The following is a 23465-nucleotide window of genomic DNA, read 5'->3' on the forward strand; positions in this document are numbered from 1 at the left end:
TTCTTACATGCACACATGTGTGTATATCTTTATCCATTTTAAAAAAAATGTGATATAAACTTTTTTTTTTCATCATGCCACATCTAACACATAGTCGAAATTTTTATGTGCCTTGGGAATACGTTTTTAAAATTTCATAAATAATATATATAATTGTTTAGAATCTTAAAAAAATTGAAATAACATATATGTGTAGGCTATTAAAATGTGTGCTTGTACATGTGTATACTAATACATGCGTATGCTAATACATGCGTATACTAATACATATGTTTGCGCATACATGTGTAACAAGGAACATACATATTTGTTTAAGAAAATTTTTACGACTTTACAATATGATTCCCTTATCTATTATACATTCGATTTATCCACTGTATTTTTATTTTATTAAAAATAATAAAATAAAAAAAAAAAAAAAAAAATGAAATAGGACTTGAAAATATCGAAGACCACAAGAAAAGGTGTTAAAAGTAAATGTTTTTGCTTGAACATCCTACAACTATTTTATTTTAAAAATCAATATGTGCATCGATGCAAAATTTTTTTTTTTTTCCCTCTATTTGTATTAAGAAGATGTATTCCTCTTTTCATTCTTTTTTTGTTTTATATGTATTTATATGTGTGTTTTTGCATATATGTGTATGCGCGTATATATGCATGTATATATGTATATACATACATATATATATATATATATATACACCTATATTCATATATACAACTACATTCATACATACACATGTTTATATATCTCTTTAAATTATAAGATAGGATTTAAAAAAAAGGAAAAAAAAAAAATACATTTCTTATATAATGCAACTACACATAAAAATGAAAATATATAACAATTTTACAAATCCATTATATGCATATAAAATTATCTATAATGTAAAATGAAAAGAATTTAATGAAGATATACGTGATTGTATTTTATTATGACTATAAATACAATAGTGTTATTTTTCTTGTTACTTTTCCTCCTTCCTTTTCCCTCGTTTTTTACTCATTTTTTCCTTTTCTTAATTTTTCTTAATTTTGCATAATATTTCTTAATATTTCATAATTTTTCCAAATTTTTCTTAATTTTTCCAAATTTTTCTTAATTTTTCCAAAGTTTTCTTAATTTTTCCCAATTTTTCTCTCTTCCTTTTTCTCATTTTCCAAAGCATAATTACTTTCTTACATTCTAAAATATGTGCGCACATTTTATTTTCAAAATTTTGATACATATAAAAAATAGAATAATTACAACCTATTAAGGAAGTATTATAGAATGCATGATTTATTATATCTACACATTTTTTATGATATGCAGTTTTCATTTTTTAAATTTCTTCTCCCTGGGAATAATTAATGAACATACATTTTCAAAGAAAAAATACTTCCCTCATTTAGCACCTTATTTATCTATTTTAAAAATACACTTTAGTTTTACTGTTATGTATATATGAACGGTTTATACATGGATACGCATATATTTATATATATGTATATATATGACTTAACTACTGTATAATTATGTGGTCCACGACTGTTTATTATTATACATAATTAAAAGAACATACGAATAAAGGAATTTTGTTTGGTGTGAAATAACATACAAAATTGTATGTTTTTCCGCAAATCATTTTCCTTCTATAAAATATCAAATAACGTATTATTCTCAGCACACTTGCATATAGGTGTTCACGTATATACATATGTATATATGTATAAATATATGTAAATATAAAAATGCATATTTGCACGTATGTGTTCATATGTATATATATGTAAGTATACACAGATATATGCATTTTAACTTATATATATATTATATATATATATATATATATATATATATATATATATATATATATATATATATTATTATTTATTTATTATTTTTATTTTTATTTATTTATTTTTATTTATGGATGTCTACACACGTTCTACGTATGTATAAGTATATATAGATATATATTCTCCTTTTATGCATTTGTATAAATATTTTCAAATGTGCATATGTGATTGTTCATGTATGCATAAATATATATATATATATATACATGTGCATATATATGTACACATATATATATATTTATTTACATATACCAGCATGAGCAATGTTGATGCTCATTTTCATCAAATACGAAAAAGAAACAAACAAAAAATGACCACATACATTTCGGTAGGAATACTTAATTATACGTGCATGTATATATATTAATTGGTATTCCTAATGTATAATGTCTGTATACATAATAAAAATATGTAAATAAATATACATACATGCATATATATAAATATATGTATGCATGTACGTATATAGTATATAATAATATTCTCAATTAAGCTTTATTGAGCTTTGTCACAAATATCTTTTTTTTTTTTACTTGTATCACTTCATTTTAATGTCTTTACTATTAATGAAAAAAAATATGCAAAGTTGATGAAAATAGATATATGACACTAAAAAAATAAAATAAAATAAAATAAAACATTTTAACAATATATGTGTTTAGATAAGAGCTTATTGATAACTTCCTTTACATTTATGTTTATTCTTAAATTTTACTTCACTATGTTTTGTGGTCGACTTTCCTATAATAATTGTATATCAATATTTATACATTATTTTATATATAGATGTAGATATATAGATATATAAAAATAAATTTCACAACGTGTCATACACATTTAAGATAATATCATATGATTTCACAAATATAAATGATTCATAAAATTATTAAAAAAAAAAAAAAAAAAACTACCATTTCATCTTTAATTTTTTAAGCCTTAATTTTTAAACCTTACTATTATACAAATGCGTACATGTCAAAAATGGTGCATGTTTAAAGGAGCCATATGTTTGTATGGGCACATCTATGTATATATACATGTGTATATATATATATATATATTATATATAATAATGCATATGTAATATCATAAATATCATTCTAATTTTGCTAGAAATGCCATTCTTTTTCTTTTTGTATTGTTATCTTGCATTCGCATGTGCAATTTTTCCCTTTTTATTATCATTACCTTTTTTTTTTTTTTACATTTTTTACGTAACACCGTAAGCTTAATTATTTTATTGTTCATTATATTTCATATCGTACGATTCATTGTGTGCTTTATTCCACATTTATTTCCGTAGTATACTGTTTGTATTTTTATGAAACCTTCATAGATATAGCTGTTGTTTTATAAGATCAGAATTACATTAATATATTTATTTCCCTTCATGCACCTACGGGTAAATATATGTGTACCAACAGTATATATATATATATATATATATATATATATATATATATATATGTATATGTATTTATATATGTATATATGTATGTATAGTAAATAGTAATTTTAAGCATATATAGTTAAATTTCCTATTACGCATATTAGATGTTTTCCTTTTCAATTTTTAATCTGTAGAGATATTTATATGCATGTACATACAAGTGCATTTCGTTTATTTCATTTGTTTTAATATATAACAATATTTCACATAATCAACACCCCCCTTTTAATTTATGTCACTCATGCTTAGTATTTTTTTTTTTTAAATGTTTTTCTCTTACATTAAAATAATAATATATATGTTCTGCGAAAATATGATATTAACTTATGCATATATTATATTTCATAAAAATCGTTTACAACGATTACAACTGTTATACTTGATCATGTCTTACGTATATTATATAATAAATAAGTAATAAATGGTGAAATCCTTTCTTCATTAATTAAAAATGCAGTTATGGATTGATTAAAAAAATAAGCGTAGAATAATGAAATACTACCCCTCTCCAATGTATGCACATATGTGTGCATATAAATATGCATATATATATACATGTATATATGGCAGACTCTTTTCCCCTATACCTATTTATGTTGTGCCTTAAAAGTAAAAAAAAATAGCCTGAGACTGAAAATACATTAATATATCATTTTTAATTTTCTGTTTTTTCTTTTAATTAATTACATTACTATTATTAAAGAATATACATATTATTTCAGACACTTAAATAAAGCACATAATTATGATGAGTACCTCTTTACCTTTTTCACTTTTGTATTCTCTATTAAATATAATTCCTAACCTTGATATATTTTTTTTTAAATATGCAATACTTACATTTTGTTTTTATCATTACGCAATAGTATTAAAAAGTTCTCATTTTTTACCTTTTGTCTTAATAATGTATGCACGTAAATAAGTTGTACATATATACATACATATGCACCTATCTAATGCACCTCTTTTTATTTTAATTGAAGTTTCGCCTATTCCACTTTGAATTTTAAATCATTCACTTTGCCTTTTTTACAACTTGTGCCTTATGTATGTATATATATATATATATATATTCATTTATAATTATTTTTCTTTTTTTTTTTTGTCTTTTCCTGATGAACATACTTCCTTAATTTTGTGCATATAGATGTCAACTGTTAGAAATATTACATATATAAACACATACAAATGTGTGGGCATGAAAACATATGCGCATACATACATACAAACATATATGTATATATATATATATGTATGCACATTTTTATGCGCACAAATGTGTGGAATACTTATTCAGCCTATGCTGTTACGCTTTATTAGCCCCAAATATGTCCTCTTCAAAATTTTCATTCGAATAAAAATATAAGGCATTTTTATTTTAATTAAAACATATGTTTCATTGCTATATGTGTGTATGTGTTTACCCATAGTAGTATATATGTGCATACGTAGTAGTTATGTCGAAACTATTTCATGATAGTGTTTCTTAATAGTAGCACGTTTACATGCTTATTTAATGTACACTATAATAAAATGCTGTAAATATACAGGGGAATTACTGTAAAAATTCAAATTCCTTAATGAATTGACGTTACAATATATATATAGGAAAAAAAAAAAATATTATGAGAAACACGCACAAAACTGCTATACATTTTCTTTGCTTAATTTTTTTATACATAAAACTTCATGTATGTGAAAATTATTATGAGAACACAGTTTTTAAGTATATCTTAAAATCGATATATAGTTAGTCTAATATATTGCATGCTGTTTTTCTTTTTTTTCTTTTTTTTTATCACTTTAATTATATTGTTCATTGATGACAATTGCTATAAAGCGAGTCCATATATTTTAATGGAACTAATAGAAAAATAATAGTAGTAATTCATTTTAATTTTCAGCATCAGTGTAATATTCTTCAATGTAGAAGAAAAAAAAGAAAAACTTTTATGAGTAATGACAACCTAAGGGCGAAGTTCATATAGGTATATATATGAAATTATTTCTAACTTTGTGAATACACATACGTATATGTACCTATCTGTATGTATATATATATATATATATACATACACACCTACGTGCATGTTCTCTACGACTTCCTGCCGCATCGATTGTTTCTGACAGTTAAACGGTGAGATATCTTTACAGATGTACGAGAAATTAAATTCTTTATATTTGATAATAACAACTTATTAATGTAAGAAACAATTCTATGTATTAATCAGTTCTATAGTTTTTTAAATTATATATGAATTTTCTTTCTACATTTCGTTATATACATAGATTGATTATATAACAAACGTTACTTTGCATTCCACATAGTCGTATTAATTTTATTTTTTTTTTTACCCTGCTCACACCTTTTTCATTATAACATTGTAACGTTTTATTTGAATTCATAAATACCAAATAAAATTTTTAGCAACAAATACATGTCTTGCATTAATAATTTATAATTAACAACTTTGCATATACACACATATATGTGCACATTTGTACACATGTGAACAACTGCTGATACCAGTCGCCAGATAGGCACACAGATAGACAAGCAGACATATAGATATATTGATACACATACATACATATATACACAATATAAGAGCGTAAACTAAGAAAAAAGCGCAGATATATATTTTTGTGAGCACAAAAAATGGGGGACAAGGCACACTTATTTTTAAACGTAGTGGAAAATCCGTCTAAGGAAGAATTTAGTGTTGTACTTAACAACATAAATATAAAAAGAAAACAAAAAGAGAAATTACAGAATTTGGTATCTGAGGTAGGATATAATATTTATGATTACGCACTAAAGGAAGAAAAAAACTCCTATTATGCACTAAGAATGGATAACAGTATAAATGAAAATGTAAAAAATGGAAACAACTCAGATACGACATATCATTTCTTATTTAACGAAAAGGAAAACAGAGGAAATAATATTGCCCATTCAGTGGAAGGTAATATTTTAAATAACATGAACAGGGAATATAGTTCTAGTTCTTTAAAGTCAAATGTAAGGAGAAAAGAAAAAAATAAAATGAGTGCTATTTATGATCATAATGATACTGATGTTTGTACAAACTTAAGTGTCATTCATGGCAGCAATTCCAATAAATATTCCAAAGCCAACACGGAGCTACTTGCTCAGTATAATAATATAATGAATTATGAAAAAAAAAAATATAACTTGAAAAAGGATAATATACAGAATTATGCAAATGAAGAAAATATTCATTATAATTCTTCTCGTTTTGAACAAATTCATAATATAAGTGAAATGAATGAAAAAAACGATCAAATTTTTAAGCACCTAAAAGAGGAAGTGCCATATCAAGGGGATAATAAGAGGACACATACATCCTTGCAGTCATCCACAAGTAACATAGAACTAAACATGTTCAATAACAATATGAACGCAGAGAGTCGACTGAGCAAAGGTGTAAGTGCAACTGAAGCGTGTGATTTGAGCAAAATGAGTAAATCATGTCAGTTGAGCAAATTGAACCAAATTAACCATTTGAACCAGTTCAGCGGCGTCGTAAATAATAGCCTGGGCAACGATGGACATTTTGAAAATGTGCACTCTTATGACAGAACTAATGATTACAGTTTTTACATGCTAAAAAAAAGAGAGTTAACATATCTAGATGAACTAAATCAAAGGGATATACATGACAATGATAGTATTCCTGCGTATAATAAACTTCAAAATAAGGAAGCAGTTACTAATTTAGTTGATGATGATTATACAAACTATAATTTAAATAAAGTACATAATATATTTAGTGTTAAATACGACAAAATGAACTCTAATAAATATAATTTATTTAATAAAAACATCCATATATGTAGTGATCATAAGGGGTTGCCTTGTATTAGCTGCATTGATCAGAATACGGGGGACAAATGTATGTTCAGACTAGTAAATGCTTGCGATAGAACAACTAATTATAAAAGTGTAGGTGATACCAACATTAGAATCAACCTTAACGATGTTACTTGCGTGAATGAAGGTAGTCTATATAATGATGAAGCATTCAACCACAATATGGTCATTCCACGTGTCAGTGATGCATTAGATAATCGGAAGAAAACCATCAATAGTAGTGGCGGTACTACCGGAAGAGTCAGTGTCGACATTAATGGATATAAATGCGATGATAGAGAAAGCAACTTGAATTATAAACATTTTGCAAATATAGACAATGCCCGATATAGAAGTGGTGATGAGAATACTTTAAATTTTGTGGAAGATTATATAAATGATATGAATGCACATAAATTAATAATAAACACCAGTAGCAGCAATACTAATACGCAGGCGATAGGTGTCAATAACGGCAGTGTGAACTTCCCTAACAATTTGAAAAGGATTACTGTAAATACACATAACCAGAGGGATAACGGCACGAACTGGGGTGAACAACTAGACCAGTGCTATATGGATAGCACAAATAGGTCATATAATATGAAAAAACATGAACTTAGAAATGTGGGAAGCAATATAGCAAGAGCTGAAATTGTTAGAGGTGAAAGTATAAGGTGTGAAAATATAAGGGGTGAAAGTGTAAGGGGTGAAAGTGTAAGGGGTGCAAGTGTAAGGGGTGAAAGTGTAATGGGTGCAAGTGTAAGGGGTGAAAGTGTAAGGGGTGCAAGTGTAAGGGGTGAAAGTATAAGAGATGAGAGCGTAATAAATGAAAGCATAAATGGGGAAAACATAATGAACCAAAACAATTGCGCATTTTTGCAAAATGATACGGAACTACCACACGTTTCACTAGCTGTAGAGAACATATTGTTAAACAAAGATAGCGTGAATTATAATAGGTATTTGTTCAAAAATAATGTGAAAGATATAATCCCCATGAATAGCATCAGTCGCATTCAGCACATAGACTGTGAGAAAATGAGAAAGAACGATCTAAATAAATATGAAAATTATGAGGGAAATATGAGATTGCAGGGAGGAGAACCAAGTCCAGAGAGTTGCAAAATAAGTGGGAATTCGAAATTTAAGTCTAATGTAAAAATGAATTGTGCATATTGTGCAAATTATGCTAATTGCGCTAACTATGTAGATTGTGCTAATTGTGCAAATTGCATAAATTGTGGGAATAATAGGCAGCCGACAAATGATAAAAGAAATAACGAAACCGCACACACGAACAGTAATAATAATACCAAATGGTTCTTTGACTTTAATCAGGGAAGTAATAATATCAGTCTGAATAATAATACACGTATGATGGTTAAAAACAGTTCATATAATTTAAATGATAATGGAAAGCTACTAAACAGTGTGAGAATCGCTAACAGTGTTAACAGTGATGACAACAACATGAATGAGGGAATCCTTTACATTGATGAATGTAACCGCATTGAACCGTTTTATCAAGAAGAGCCATACAACAATTATGCTAACTGTGAAGGTGCATGCGTCAGTATTAGCAAGAGAAACTGCATGAGTGCCAATGGTAACGTTGGTAACTACATAAGTGAAAGTAATAACCATGCCGATGGTAATAATAGCTACAAAAATGGTAATAGTTTTTCTGAAGAGGTTCTTCTAGGTGCAAGCACACGTAAAAAGAACTACGAAAATAAAGAAAAGGAAGAATATCAACATAACTGCTTACCAAATGAAGACATCGAATTAAACGGAAAGAGTAAAATTAAAGAACAAAAATATAACAATTACTACCATAAAAATTATAATTTAAAAATTTTGAGAAATAATGAAATAATGTCGGAAAAGAGTAGAATATCCAAGACACTTTTTTCGTTTGATGAATCTTGTCATAATTCTGAGAACACTAAATCATCATACATTTTGAACTCAGAAGGAAAAATGGTACAAGCACAGGAAGAATCTCAGTATTATAATAGCAGCAGCAATAACGACGTAGTAATAGTCAACGACATGGTATTGAACACTGACGTGGTGCTAAAAAGCAATGTGACATGCATAAATAAGGCAAAATATGGAAATGGAGCTAACTATAAATGGGTAATTATGGAAGACTACGGAAATGGAAGTAGAAGCGGGAACATGAATGATAACATACTAGGAAGTATAATACAAAACATACGATATTACAGCAGTAAAGTGTTCAATGACGTGCTTATGAATAACGATTCCTTTAAAAAAAAAAAATTAAACGAACTAAATTTGTATTTATCAAAATTAAAGGTTAAAAATTATGAAGATTTCTTTTTCAATTTAAATAAATTCTATGAAAATTTTCTTATTCTTCTTAATTCAAATTATTTATATAAATATAACTCTTCTATACTGTACAGCATTTGTGTCGTTGCAAAAAATCTCCTCTTTTTACTGCACCTAGGGATATACATATTTCATATTATTAAAACATGTATGTATTGTATTGTAAAGCTTATTTTAGTAAAACCAATTTTTATTACCGATAAAGCTTGGTTCTTCTTACTAAATTTGTATAAATGTCTCTTTGAAAAATTATATGAATATTTTAAGAAGGACTTAAACAATGTACACTCTTACAATAATAAAGTATTCCTTGGCATCATGTTATCCTTCATCAACGTTTTTAATGAAACCATTTTAGAATATGCAAAAATGAGGGTCATATCAAGAAATAAAAAGAAGGAAGAATTTATTGCTTTCCCGCTATATGAATCTTTGAAGCCTTTTTTTTTCGTAAATACATATTATACTGATGATGAAGCTAAAATGGGTAAAGAAAACACATGGACAAGTGAGAGCAAGTTCAAAGGGAGACACCATCAAATTGAGGAAGACAACAGGGAAGGTACACCACATAAACATATTAGTAAACATGATGAGGTGATCAACGGTGGAATAAATTACAAAGGAAAAGGCGAAAAGATAGTGTTACAGAGAGAATCTGATGAAGTGGAAGAAGCGGACGCAATGAACTCAGCAAACGCTGAAGACAAAACGGAATTCCCCATAGTGCAGTCGAATCATTACAACAAAATAGATGAACTAACAGATACTGTATTTTCAACCAGCACAAAAGATATACATTTATGTGATGAAAAGAATACGGGAAATGACCACATGTGTACACCTTTCAAAAATTGCACCAAAAAAAAAATGGAGGACGAATTAACGATTACCATGAGAAACAATCTTCTATGTTGTGTTCATGTACTTATCAAAATATTCTCACACATATATATAAACAACTGGGATAAAATACTATATTATTATAATGAAAGTAAAAAAGAACTTATTCCAATATTTTTAACAATAGTTATAAAAGATCAGAACCAGAAACTTAGGACTAATTCCATTTTGTGTTTAAAATACTTGTTTGATTGTAAGCAACTGAAATATTGGTTTTTACTAAAGGGAAGTAACACCAACAGTGATAATAATAATGAAAATACCATTATTAGTGATGAAAACACACACAATGAAGGGGATAATGTAGAAGCTTCTTTCAATCATAGCAATTGTGGGAACGATTTTTCTCCCAATAACAATTATAATATATGCATGTTGTCAAGTACAAACCGAATAAGCGATAATTTATTATCTAATGCAGAACAATCCCTTCTTACTAATAAAGATTTATCCCTACAGAATAATAGTATGATGAAAAATATTAGTAATGCAACTAATGAAAAAAAGCTATGTACAGGTAAACAGGGCAAGCAGCAAAATACCACAGAAAAGGTGCATAATTTTAGTTTGGTTATGTACGATGTTAATAATACCAGTATGAGCGTAAATAATTACACAAGTGTGAACATTGAGGTGGAAAATAGGACTCCCGTAAGTTTAGAAAATTACAAAAACAGTAGCAGCATTAGAGATAATAAGAACAGCATCAGCAGTAGCAACGGAAAACTTTGCAGTGATATGCGTGTGAAGGATAAATATTACGATCGATTAACAAACGCCAATATTAAGAAAACTGCAACAGAACAGAGCATTGTGCACATTCTCTCAACATTAACAAAACTAATAACCAATATGTACGTACTAGATAACAAAGGTAACTTCCACACCCCCGCAGACAGACTAAACATCTATCGCTTCTTTTTACGAGTTTCTCAGTCCATATTAATACCAAAATATAAAAATTTGCTAGTACAAATATTGAAATTTTTTTTTTTCTATTTATTAAAATACCTTATCTATTTTAACCATGGAGATGTTTTCCTCTTTTGCGTAAAAAGATTACTACAAAATAATAATAATTTAAAATATGACAAAGGTGAAAGGAATTATAATAGCTCCATATACTTATCACCACATAACGACGAAATTTCTGATAGAGGGAAGTCAGATTGGAATTTAAATAGCCCAAAACATTTTTATAACATTTCGAGCGATAGTTATAATATGCATTTCTTTCAAAATAGACATATAAGTGGTAGACGTAATATCATAGAAAGCATTTACTTTCAAAACGATTATAAGGACGAAGACGAACGAATAATTAGCTCATTAAATAATTATATAAACAGTTTTATGGAGGATGAAGAGTATGATGAGTACGATGAATGTGATGAGCACTCTTATGAAAAGGATAGCGAGAGAGAAAGAGATAAGGCAGGAGAGGAGCTGCGTAGGGGGAAGCGAACGGATCTGCATACACAGCAACAAACAGAACAACGATCGGATCAGAAGAAAAGAAAAAAGAAAGAAAGAGACGTGGAGGAACCAGAAGAAGAAAATAAAGACACAGATGGTATGAACGGTGCAAATGACAAGAACGCGTGTGGCGGGGCTAACGAGAATAAAAAGAATAAATCTGAAAATAAAAAAATATCCATAGAAAAAAAACAACTTAATGAAGATAATGAAAGCAAAATAAAGATTAACATTCATGATAAAGAGGGTAATATAACTGATAATATAATTATGCCGAACGAAAAGGAGAATGGGGAAAAAGTTGGCGTGTTCCATGAGGACAGCAGTGTGAGTGGTAACTGTGTGAATAGTAATATTATCGATAGTAAGAATGTACTTGACGATGATAGACTTTTACATGAGGATGGAAAAAACGCACGTGAGATATGTACTGCAAACTGTAGTGTGTTTCATGAAAACAGTAATAAAACGAGTAAAAAGAAGAAGAAGAAAAAAAAAAAAAAAAATGTAGAAAGAAGAAATATGGAAAATGTAAAGAACACACAAAACAACATGAGAACGATTTGTGCATGTAAAATTGCGCCAAGCAACACATCGAAAAACAAAAAAAGATCTGTAAAAAAAAAAAGCACAAACTGTATTTCATTTTTGTACAAAAATATAGATAAAATAGATAGAACTCTTCTTTGTAATGATGATTATGATCTATTAATTAGTGTATTATATTCAAATGAATATTATAAAAGTTCGAAATATATATGCACAATAACAGTTATTGTCAATATATTTTCCGTTTTATTATGTGAATATAATGATGATTTATATTATTTTTTATGCACCAATATATACGGAAAATATATAAATCAATCGTTAAATGATAGAAATATTTACTGTAATAACATTTCGAAGAATTACCTGTACAATATATCCTTTGCACAGTTAATATATTTTATGTTAATTTTTTTATACAAAATATTTTATCAACCTTGCACACATGTAAAAAACGCTGTAAAAAATGGTGTGAAATCGTCCTCAAACGCGAATGATACTATTTATTTGAGCAAAAATGAGAGTAAAGATAAGGGGGAAAATGAGATCAAAGATGAGAGAAACAATGGAGTTAGCAGCACTGGTATAGTAAATAATAAAATAGAAAGAAACCTGCCCTCTGACATACATATACATAACAAGCCCATCTTAGAAAATATAATGCGAGATCATGAACAAAATTATAAATGTGAAAATAGGCACAGCATGAACTCCTATAATGATCTGTACGATAATTATATCACTTCTTATATGCAGCAAGAAAATATTGAACATACCACATTAAGTACGTTTGATAAGAACAATTTAATACCATATGATATTCAAATATTTAAAAATATTTTTTTAGTTTTTCAGAAAACTTTAAAATATTATTTATTTTGCTATATGCATTGTTGGGAAGATGTAAAGAATTTACTGGAATATTTTCTGCAATCTGAAAACATAAATATAAAAATTATATCAATCAAAATAGTAATTGATGTGTTTAGTTTTATTAACACATATTATGATAATAACTGTAATGAATATGAACTACCAATATATAAACAAAAAGATGAATTTAAAAACAGTCAAATTTTTAATAATAAGTACAACAGTCAAGCGGAATTTCTACAAGGGGAAAATGATGATGAGGACACGCACAACACCTCCTTAAGTACCAAGGGGAAAAACTCCTCCGTAGAGGGTAAAGCAGATATAGCTATTTCATCAAATGATAAGAGTGAACAAGTTAGCGATGTGTCAAGTTTAAATTCAATGCAAAAAAGTTTATCGAAGCAAACTAATAATTGTATTGATTATATTTTTTCAAATTCGGAAGAGAGAAACAACTTAGTAGACTACGACATGAACAATGTGAGAAATATTATGCAAGAAACGCAGCCTAACATTTACAATTCTACAATTTCACTCAGTGTGAACAACTCTAGACATAATACGCCTATCATGAATCATAGTAGAAGTAACGGAAGGAAAAAAGGAAGCGATAAGAATGCCCATAACAACAGTTTCAATCCTATGGACGAACAAAGTGTATCCGAGTCAAAACATTCATTTAAAACTATAAAAAGCATGTCAGATAGGTTTCTCAAAGTAACCAAAAAGAACAGAAGTGAACAAGAGAAAAATGATATGGATATAAAAAATAACATAACAAAAGAGAAAAAATTTTTGTATCATAAATTCAGTGAGTCAAATGAAAGCAGTAAGAAGAAAAAGTTTATGGAACTTGTCGAAAATGATATGATTTATCTGTTTCAAAAGTATATTTTAATACATATTCATAATATAAACAAAATACACGATGATGTAATTAATAAAAGAAGCAAAGTGAAACAAATTTTCCTTAACACAATTATCTGCATTTCTCAGTTAAGTTATGAAGGTTTTAAAATTTTAAAGGTGGAAGATATTCAAAAGTTAACAAATCTAGTTTCCTCATGTGTTCATAGTATTAAGTGCAATATCATAACTGCACTAAGTAAATATATTATTAAATACATTTTTATCTTTAATAAAAGATTTATTCAGAATTATGAAAAAAGAATAAATTTATTGCACATGAAGTCTACTAATGTCTATTACAATAACATCCATGCAACAGCGGCAAATAATGTTCATATAAAAAAAAAAAAAAACTTAAATATTAATTCTTATTGTAATACTGAAAGTGTATTAAACAGCCATAATTTTAAATCCATGAATTATGAAATATTCGAAAAAGGGGGCACAAAGGAAAATGCTACAGATGTGTTTACCACTACTTCTTTTTCATCAAATTGTAAATATAATAGTGGAAGCAACACTAGGAGCACTAATAAAAAGAAGCTTAACACGACTGACGAATATATAAATAGTAAAACTTATTCCAGTTCGACTCAACCCAACATAAAATACGACAAAAAGGAATATACAAAAAGACGTACTTACTTGGATAATACTTCAATATATCACGATCCCCAAGAATTACCACGTTACGACAAAAATTATGATACTGAAAAAAGAGAAATTAATCTGATTAATTCAGCAGTGCGCAATTCGGAATCTACCACGAGTAATGTTAATCATAGCGGTAGCAATAGTAATGGTAGTAGTAATGGCAGTAGTAATGGCAATAGTAATGGCAGTAGTAATAGCAGTAGTAATAACAATTGCAATCGCAATAACCGTAGCACAGAGTTTAAAATAAAATTTAACCTTTCCATTACGGATCCACACATAACGCAAGTACCCGTGCAAGATAATGGGGAAAATATAATACAAGATGAGCTTGCATCTTACAAAAGTTTTCATTTTAGGGGATTCCCTTTTGTAGGGAAAAAGATAACAGAAAGTAATCATCAAATAGTGATATATAAAGAGAAAAGAGAACTACTAAACCGTTCTGTACTTGCACAAAACAAAAACAACCCTAGATATAATTCCATGTGCATTGACCATTGCACAAACCATAAACAGGAGGAAAGCACCAATAATGGAAATTGCACTACTACACAAAACGGAGTTGAACTCATTAATTTGAAGTGTGAAAAAACTTCTTTGTTTCAAGACAGTAATGATGATGAAAGCAATACCAACTTCAACTTGAAGTGTTTAAAAAAAATGGCAACTAACACGAGAAATGTTAATAGAGAGAGTGTTAATAATAAAGAGCGGATAGTAAGTAGACCAAAAAAAGGCAAAAATGAAGGAGCGGCAGAAGGAGAAGTAGTAATAAAAGACGAAGCGGTATTAGTTAACGAAGCGGTATTAGTTGACGAAGCGGTAGTAGTAGACGAAGCGGTAGTAGTAGACGAAGCGGTAGTAGTAGACGAAGCGGTAGTAGTAGACGAAGTGGCAGTAGTAGACAAATCGGCAGTAGTAGACAAATCGGCAGTAGTAGACAAATCGGCAGTAGTAGACAAATCGGCAGTAGAAGACGAATCGGCAGTTGTAGACGAAACGGCAGTAGTAGACGAAACGGAGAACAGGAGAGAAAAAAGAAGCTACAGTAAGAATACCAATAATTGTAACAAAAATATTTTTTTTTGTAATTCCATTTACAAGTCCCCTAATTCAGAAGATGAAAGAGCGTCGTCCACGCAACCAATCAACTTCAACGTATGTGAAAAAGAAATGAACAACCTGAATGTAAAGAATGATGAAGAGATAGAAAAACATTATTTGAATAAAGTTTTTTCAATTAAAAACATAGATGAAAAGGATAAATGGAATGAGGATGTGTACAAATTAGAAAAGCAGAAGAATGAAAAGAAGTTATTTGAGTTATATTACATATACATTTATATAATTATTCATATAATTAAATTTTATAACGATTCTTTTGTAGATTTAAAATATTATACGTATAATTGTATATGTGAAATTGCCAGTTCTTATATTCCTTTTTATTTCACCCAAAATAATATTAAAACATTTTCCTACTATAGTAATTATAATAGTGAGGAAAACAAAAACATAAACAATTTTATCGATTTTATAAATGATATTCATTTATCTATAGATATGAATGACTTCAATTTATGTCACATGAGCAAGAACAAAAGTAATGAGCTAAATATGAAATGTTCCAAAAATTGTGTTCATTGTAGATATGTTATTGATACAGATGATTTTACATACACAGAAGCTGATAGCTACTTAAATAGTATAACAAATATAGATAAGACTAAAAACAAATGCGCTGTCTCAACAAAGCTTAGCAGCAATAATAATTATAATAATAGTACAACTGCTGATAGTAATTATAATGGCAATACCGCTGCAAGCGGTAGTAACAGCAGTAGCTTCTGCAAAAGGTACGACACTAAAGTTAACCAAGCACAAAGTAATGAAAGTCATGAATGTTATCCAGTGAGTACCTTAACGAGCAGCCCCTCCAACATGCACAATATGTTTATGAACAATGTATATATAATATCATACATTGAGTATATTTATATATTATTATTAATTGTAAGAGAAAACAAAAGTGTAGAAAAAGATAGAGCTGTTTGTTGTATTATTAGATATGTAGGATTTATATGTAAAAATGTGAATTTCTTCCTATTCAATTATATTAATTTATTGCCGTCCACATTTCTTGTTAAATATTTTATTTATTTGAACAATATAATAAAAAGAAAAGGTCTGATTGACATCTTCACGTCTGATACGCATGATGTGGAAAACACCGAGGGGCAGGGAAAGCATGAGGAGTTACCAAAAAATGCTAGGAGTGGGAGCGATGGAAGCAGAGGATATGAAAGCAAGAGTGACGTAAGTTGGAACGACGTAAACAGAAATGAAGTAATCGGGAACGACATAAACAGGAACGAAGTAATAGGGAAAGACATAAACAGGAACGAAGTAAACAGGAACGATGGGACTGGGAGCACGAAGGGGGAACAACTATCTGCCAAAGAACAGGGTACACAAAAGGGAGTCGACAGTGAGGGTAAGAAAACGTCCTCTTTTTTCCGCATGAATGAAAATAAAAAACTACATCGGAAAAGTTCATACATGTCAAGATGTGAAAACAGAATAAATGAGAGAGCAGAAAATAAAAAAGGGGATAGTTTAAAATTTTATCGCTTATTTTTAAATGTATATATAAAATATGAATACGAATTTGATGACTGTTTTTTTTCATTTAACAAAAATTTCGAAGAAAAAAATAATACGGAAAAGGTTACAAAGGATTGGACTAATAAATATACGAAAGATTATCCATTAAATGAAAAATCTAAACCAAGTAAAGGAATAATAAAGAATAAAAACATTGGAGATACGAAAGTAAAACATACCGTTTTACATAATTTTAATGATAATTGTTTTGAAAGATATTCTGATAAAAAAGATAATAGTATCTGTGATGACTCAATAATAATAGAAATAAAAGACATATTTAATTCAAACATAAGTAAGAATTATTTTAAATATAACCCGAATAATGTAGACGCAAAAATTATATTATATTTGCTATCCATAGTAAAGGATCATATAAAGAATAAAATAACGTGGAATGTCCTTTATGCGTTTAAATTGATATATAACAATTATTCCTTCTTTTTTGCACATAATTTTGCAGATTTACATTATAAAATACTAGATAATTTAATTTACACATTAAGATATACAAATGTTTATAAAATTAAAATTTTGTCCTCTTTGGCTTTAATACATATCCCTCTGTATTATAATATTAATAAAAACAAGCTGAAAGAATTATGGGAAACAATAGTATCAAATATTTCTGTTTTTGATGAAATTTATATTGATGATAAATCAAATATAAATCAGTTTGTATACTTCTATGATAAATCCTTAAATTTTGTAACAATAAGCAAAAAAACGGAATATAAATATAAGTGTACCTTAAGAGTTAATATATGCGAACTGTTATATATATGTATATACAGGTCATACATTCATGCGAATATTAACACTGATATTGAAATTAATAACAAAAGAATAAACTGTTATGAGGTTTTTAAAAAATATACACACATTTTTAATATTAACAATGATATACATATATACAACTTAACGCATATTTTTAATAACCATGTAACTTACTACTCCTTTTACAATAAAAAGAGCGATGAAAACAGTGGCATGAATAACAACAGTAGTAACAACAATCCGGCGCATACAAAGCATGAAGAAAAATATATACCGCAGGCAAATACTTATGATCCATGTAGTAGTGATATATCGAATAAGAAAGAAGAGGAAAAATTATGCCTTGATGATATTTTTAAACTTCAATTATTTTTGAACAACCATTTTGATAAATATCATTATGTGTACCAAAATTTATTAGGAACTAGCCAAAACCCTATTTTCCTAACCCTATTTTTAAAACTTCACTGTGAGATAAAATCATCTTTAAAAAGATTTATTGATCCAGGAGTGCAGAGAAGACAGGAAAACCAAACACACTTGAAAAATTAAAAAAATTAGAAAAGTCAAAAAAGTAAAAATAGCTCTGGAAAGGTTCGATTGGTTTCGCGTGCCTTTTTAACCAGGGTAAGGGAAACAGAATATCGGGAAAATCGCACATTTGTATGCATATAATATATATATATATATATACACATGTGTATCAGTATATGTATACACCACTTAGCACCGTTAACATGCTGACACACCGATGTGACAATGCACGGCATGCCTTTTTATAAATTTTTTATTTTGCGTTGAATAATTTGTTTACACGTACGAGACTTCCTTTTTTAAAGGATTAAAATGTGTACTTATGTTTGTGCACATTTCATAAGTTTTATGCATATTAGTACACTTATAATACAAACATGATAACAGTGTATTTTAGTAAATTTTTTCTGAATGAGTATAAAGCATCAATTTTTTTTTTTTTTTTTTTTTAAATAGCTAAATTGAAATTATAAAAAGGTAAATGAAAAAAAATGCATATTTTAAAAACGTCACAAATCATGTACAATGAAGCCTTTAATTATTTTTTTTTAAAGAATTATAAAAAAGAAATATATATTTAAATATATATGTATACATATGTGTGAATAATTTTTTTTTTTGAAACCGAAAAGGTATGAAAACTCCATTATTTAAAATTATTTAATTCCGTAACAGTACATGAAATATGTAATTAATAAAACCTGCCTTTAATTAAAAACGAAAGCGATAATTTCTTACACACATCAGTACTTTTTCATTTTTTTTTTTTTTATTTTCCCTTCCACCCTGTTTCACCTTTGTCTAATAAACAAATTAACGTCACATGCTAAAAGGTACGACTTTATTCGTAAATAATTTTCACCCCGTAATATGTAGAAGTAACCTTCATTTCCCCATTCTGTTCCCCAACTGTTCAAAATTTTCCAGTATTTCACGACTTTATTATTATTTTTCTTATTTTCCTCCAAATGGTTGTAAATATGATCATCGTAGGAATTCTTTTTTTTGGATTTTTTTTTTTTTTTAACAAATTCTCTACATTATCTTCCCCCCAACCTACTACAACAACAGCATGATCAACTTTATTCCATATATACGCATTAGATTTTTCCCCATCAGACATTTTTATAAATTTACCCTCTAAAATCCCTTTTTTGTACGCTGAAAAATTATTTGGTGGCTCAATTGCTGCTGCTACAGGCCCATTGTGATACAGATATTTTTTCAAGTCCTCTTCATCTTTTATATCTAAATACTCAAATTTTGTTACTTTAACCTTTGCATCACAACTGTTCAATTGAGATGCGTCCAATATATTCTTTTCGTAAGATATGTGATCGGTTAGCACGTAGTTCTGACTTAGTTCCTCGTCTCCACTGTCGTCGTTACCACTATTGCCACGAATGGCATTATGCCTGCCTCTATTACGATGCAGTTTAATATTGTTGTTTATCCGTCCCTCTATTTTAAGGTCCGTTGGTAAAAATGTTCCCTCTTTTATACTTTTGCTAGTAGCTCTTTTGTCCCCATTTCCAATAGAGGTTGCTTCTTTTTGGTGCAAAAAGTTTTTAAAGGTATCAAATCGATCGCAGAGTGCATTATTATTTTCGTCCTCAATCATGCGTAAATGTATGTATTTTTTAAAACATTTATTTGTAAATAAAAAATTTTCATATGCATATTTTAAAGACAGGTATATGTAACCACCATTACATCCTTGATTGAAAAAATCACATTCTACTAATTGCTGATTACTGAAGGACAGATGATCGATGTTTTTTATATAGTGATATTTGATCCTTATTCTACTATTAATAATTAAAGCAGTTGAATTGGCATAGCATGAACCACAATCTTTTTGATCTATTGCATCGTCAACAATTTTAATGTAAGTACCTTCTAATCTATTTTTTACATCTTCTTCGTTTGTCCAATCGAAATTTGTTAAGGTAATGTCTTTATTATAATACATATTGAATAAGCTATCATCCTTGTGTTTTTTATTTGTACTCTTTGTTGAAGTATCTATATTAGAATGAATATCATTTTTGTATTGTGTGTGAGGCTTTATGAATGCCTGTTCATGTCTTTCCCATCCCCCCTTCTCGTCTTCTCTCTTATAATCTTCTTTGTCTGACTCTTTATATTTCCTTTTATGTACATCTTCATTTTCTATATTATTCCCCTTTTCGTTTTCACTTTCCGTCTCTTGTAATTTCATACTTTCATAATTCTGGTTGTGTTCAGCTGCATCAATTACTAATGGAGATACCATGTGGACAGGTATTTTGTTTGTGGGCATGTCAGAGGTGGCATTTAATTTTTTTCCATACCAACAATATCTCTTCATTGTTAAAAGGTTAAAATCGATGAAATTGTCATTATAGTAATCAACTGATTCTTCAAATTCTCCTTCCCCCTTTTCTCCTACTATATCTTTTCCATTTGATAGAGGAGCACTATTAACAAAGTCCTGCTTATTATCTTTATCGAATAACTTGTATTTTGACGGTAAAAAATTATTTTTTTTTCTGTTTAATTCATATAAATTATTTCGATCTATTACACTCTGATTTTTTTTTTTTTTTTTTCTAAGAAACTTCTTCCTCTTGTTTCATCGCGCTTTCTAACGTTTTCATGTTTATTTTGTTCTGTACCATTATTCATCCGGGATGAGGGAAACTCTTCCCCTGTACTTGTATCTAGGTTGTTATTGTGATTATCAGAAAAATAGTGGTCTTCATTATTACCATCATCATTAATGATGTTAGGGTAATTACCATTATTATAACTACTAGAATTATTAGCACTATTATAAGTAATAGTGTTATTAGCAATATTTCCTTCTTTCCTATTTTTATCCTTCAAGAGGTACACATTTACCATACCCATAATCAAGTTATTGCAATAACTGTAAGATAAATCATCTTTCTTTTTAAATTTAAAAAAAGAAAAATAAATTTCTTTTTCTCCCTTTTCTTTATACACTTCCATATATAAACCTTCATCATATATTATCCTCCAGTAACCTCTATATAAAGGATTAACTTGGTCATTTTCAAGTATATTTATCGTCCGATCTTTGTTGAAAACAACGATTTCCCTTTTTATCTCCTCGAATCGTTCTTTTACATTCTCAGGGTCCAGTGACTCTGTAAAAAAAATGAGTCACAGGATATTATGATATGAGATTAAGTTAAGAAGGAAAAAGCAGAAAACTGTAAAGCAGTAAAATAAAGAAAATACATATACATAACACATGCAACAAAATTTGCCATAGGGAAATGCTTGCATCAAGGGGAAGATGACGGCACATGTGTATGTAAAATATCATCATGTATGCAGAAGAACTAAAGCTAAACTACGTAGAACGTGAAATTGCAAAAATGGTAAAAACAAAATATGAACAAGGTAAATGGGAGAAAAATACACTTGAACTAAATGGTAGGTGATAGAAAAATCTTATTCACATAAAACGATATAAATATATTACACCATGGTAATCGGGATGGTCGGGTCTTCTATACCCGCATTTATAATCATAGATCTGTTCATTCTCATCATTATTCAACTTATTTCCTCCTTTTTCATATTGTGACTGTTCTTTTTTCAAATTCTTTCTTTTTAATAAACCCAAGTTAATTTCCCATTTTCCCTCTACATGTCTACTTAAACAGTGAACAGGTATATCACATTTTACATAATTCAAAAAAATCAAAAAAAACGCAATACATAAAATCATATCAAGATAATTTTTGAAAGGAAATAAAAAAATTCGACATGTAATCTTAACAGTGCGAGATGCTAAAAAGTGAAAGGCGATGCGCGTACATATATATATATATGTATATGTATGTATATATTTTTACAAATATTTATATATATTTATGTATCTATACACATGTAAATAACCACATGGTTTGAAGTCCCTTCCTTTTAGTTATCTTTCTACTGTTATGTTAACCACTTCAATAAAAAGAAAAAACTAAACTGAAAAAAGCTTTTAATTAAGTGTTCACACACTAAGACATGAATAAAATATACTGCTAAGATGTTTTTTCCCCCTTTGTGCCAAACTTCCTTTCGTTAATTTGTTAAATACATATATGAACTTTTTTTTTTTCCATTTTTCTTTTTTCCCTGATTTTTCTTTTTAGCCTTCACGAAGTGCACTTAAATGCATAGAAACTCTTCCACTTCTTATGACTTTAAGGGAAACGACCTCACATTTCAAAATTGAAAAAATATATTTGTAAGTAAAAGGAAGAAACGTTTTACGCATATTTACAAAAATATGAATTGTTAGACAAAAAAGGTAAAAAAGTTCAATAGTTAGTAAAAAAGGAAAAAACAAAAATACATCTGTAAAATATATAGACAGGTGGCAGCAAATGCTCCAACCATCTTATCTTCTTTTCTAACCACGCAAACGTAATTGTGTTTTTTTTTTTTTTTTCCTTTTTTTTTTTTAGTAAAAATAGAGTACTAAAAAATTAAGAGAGAAAATTAAAATAACGCAAAGAAAAAAAATTTACATACATGTACATGTATTTACAAAACATTATATATACACCCATGTTCATATATATA

At 28.2% G+C, this 23465-nt stretch overlaps 2 protein-coding genes across 2 annotated transcripts; one reads left to right on the top strand and one right to left on the bottom strand.

Annotated features, from left to right (window-relative positions):
* Window positions 1-5954: 5954 nt before the first annotated feature.
* MKS88_000864 (uncharacterized protein) lies at window positions 5955-18893 on the top strand (the record flags this gene model as incomplete). The annotated part of the gene is made up of 1 exon (XM_067219505.1): window positions 5955-18893. The coding sequence occupies one exon, from the start codon at window positions 5955-5957 to the stop codon at window positions 18891-18893; it is 12939 nt and encodes a 4312-aa protein (XP_067075232.1).
* Window positions 18894-19806: 913 nt separating this feature from the next.
* Window positions 19807-22617, bottom strand: MKS88_000865 (dipeptidyl aminopeptidase 3; the record flags this gene model as incomplete). Its single annotated transcript, XM_067219506.1, has 3 exons — window positions 19807-21444; window positions 21507-22027; window positions 22371-22617. 3 exons carry the CDS (start codon window positions 22615-22617, stop codon window positions 19807-19809), a joined length of 2406 nt encoding a protein of 801 aa, XP_067075233.1.
* Between the last annotated feature and the right edge of the window lie 848 nt (window positions 22618-23465).

This window comes from Plasmodium brasilianum, chromosome 3 (assembly GCF_023973825.1).
Source record: "Plasmodium brasilianum strain Bolivian I chromosome 3, whole genome shotgun sequence".
In the NCBI taxonomy this organism is placed as follows: domain Eukaryota; phylum Apicomplexa; class Aconoidasida; order Haemosporida; family Plasmodiidae; genus Plasmodium; species Plasmodium brasilianum.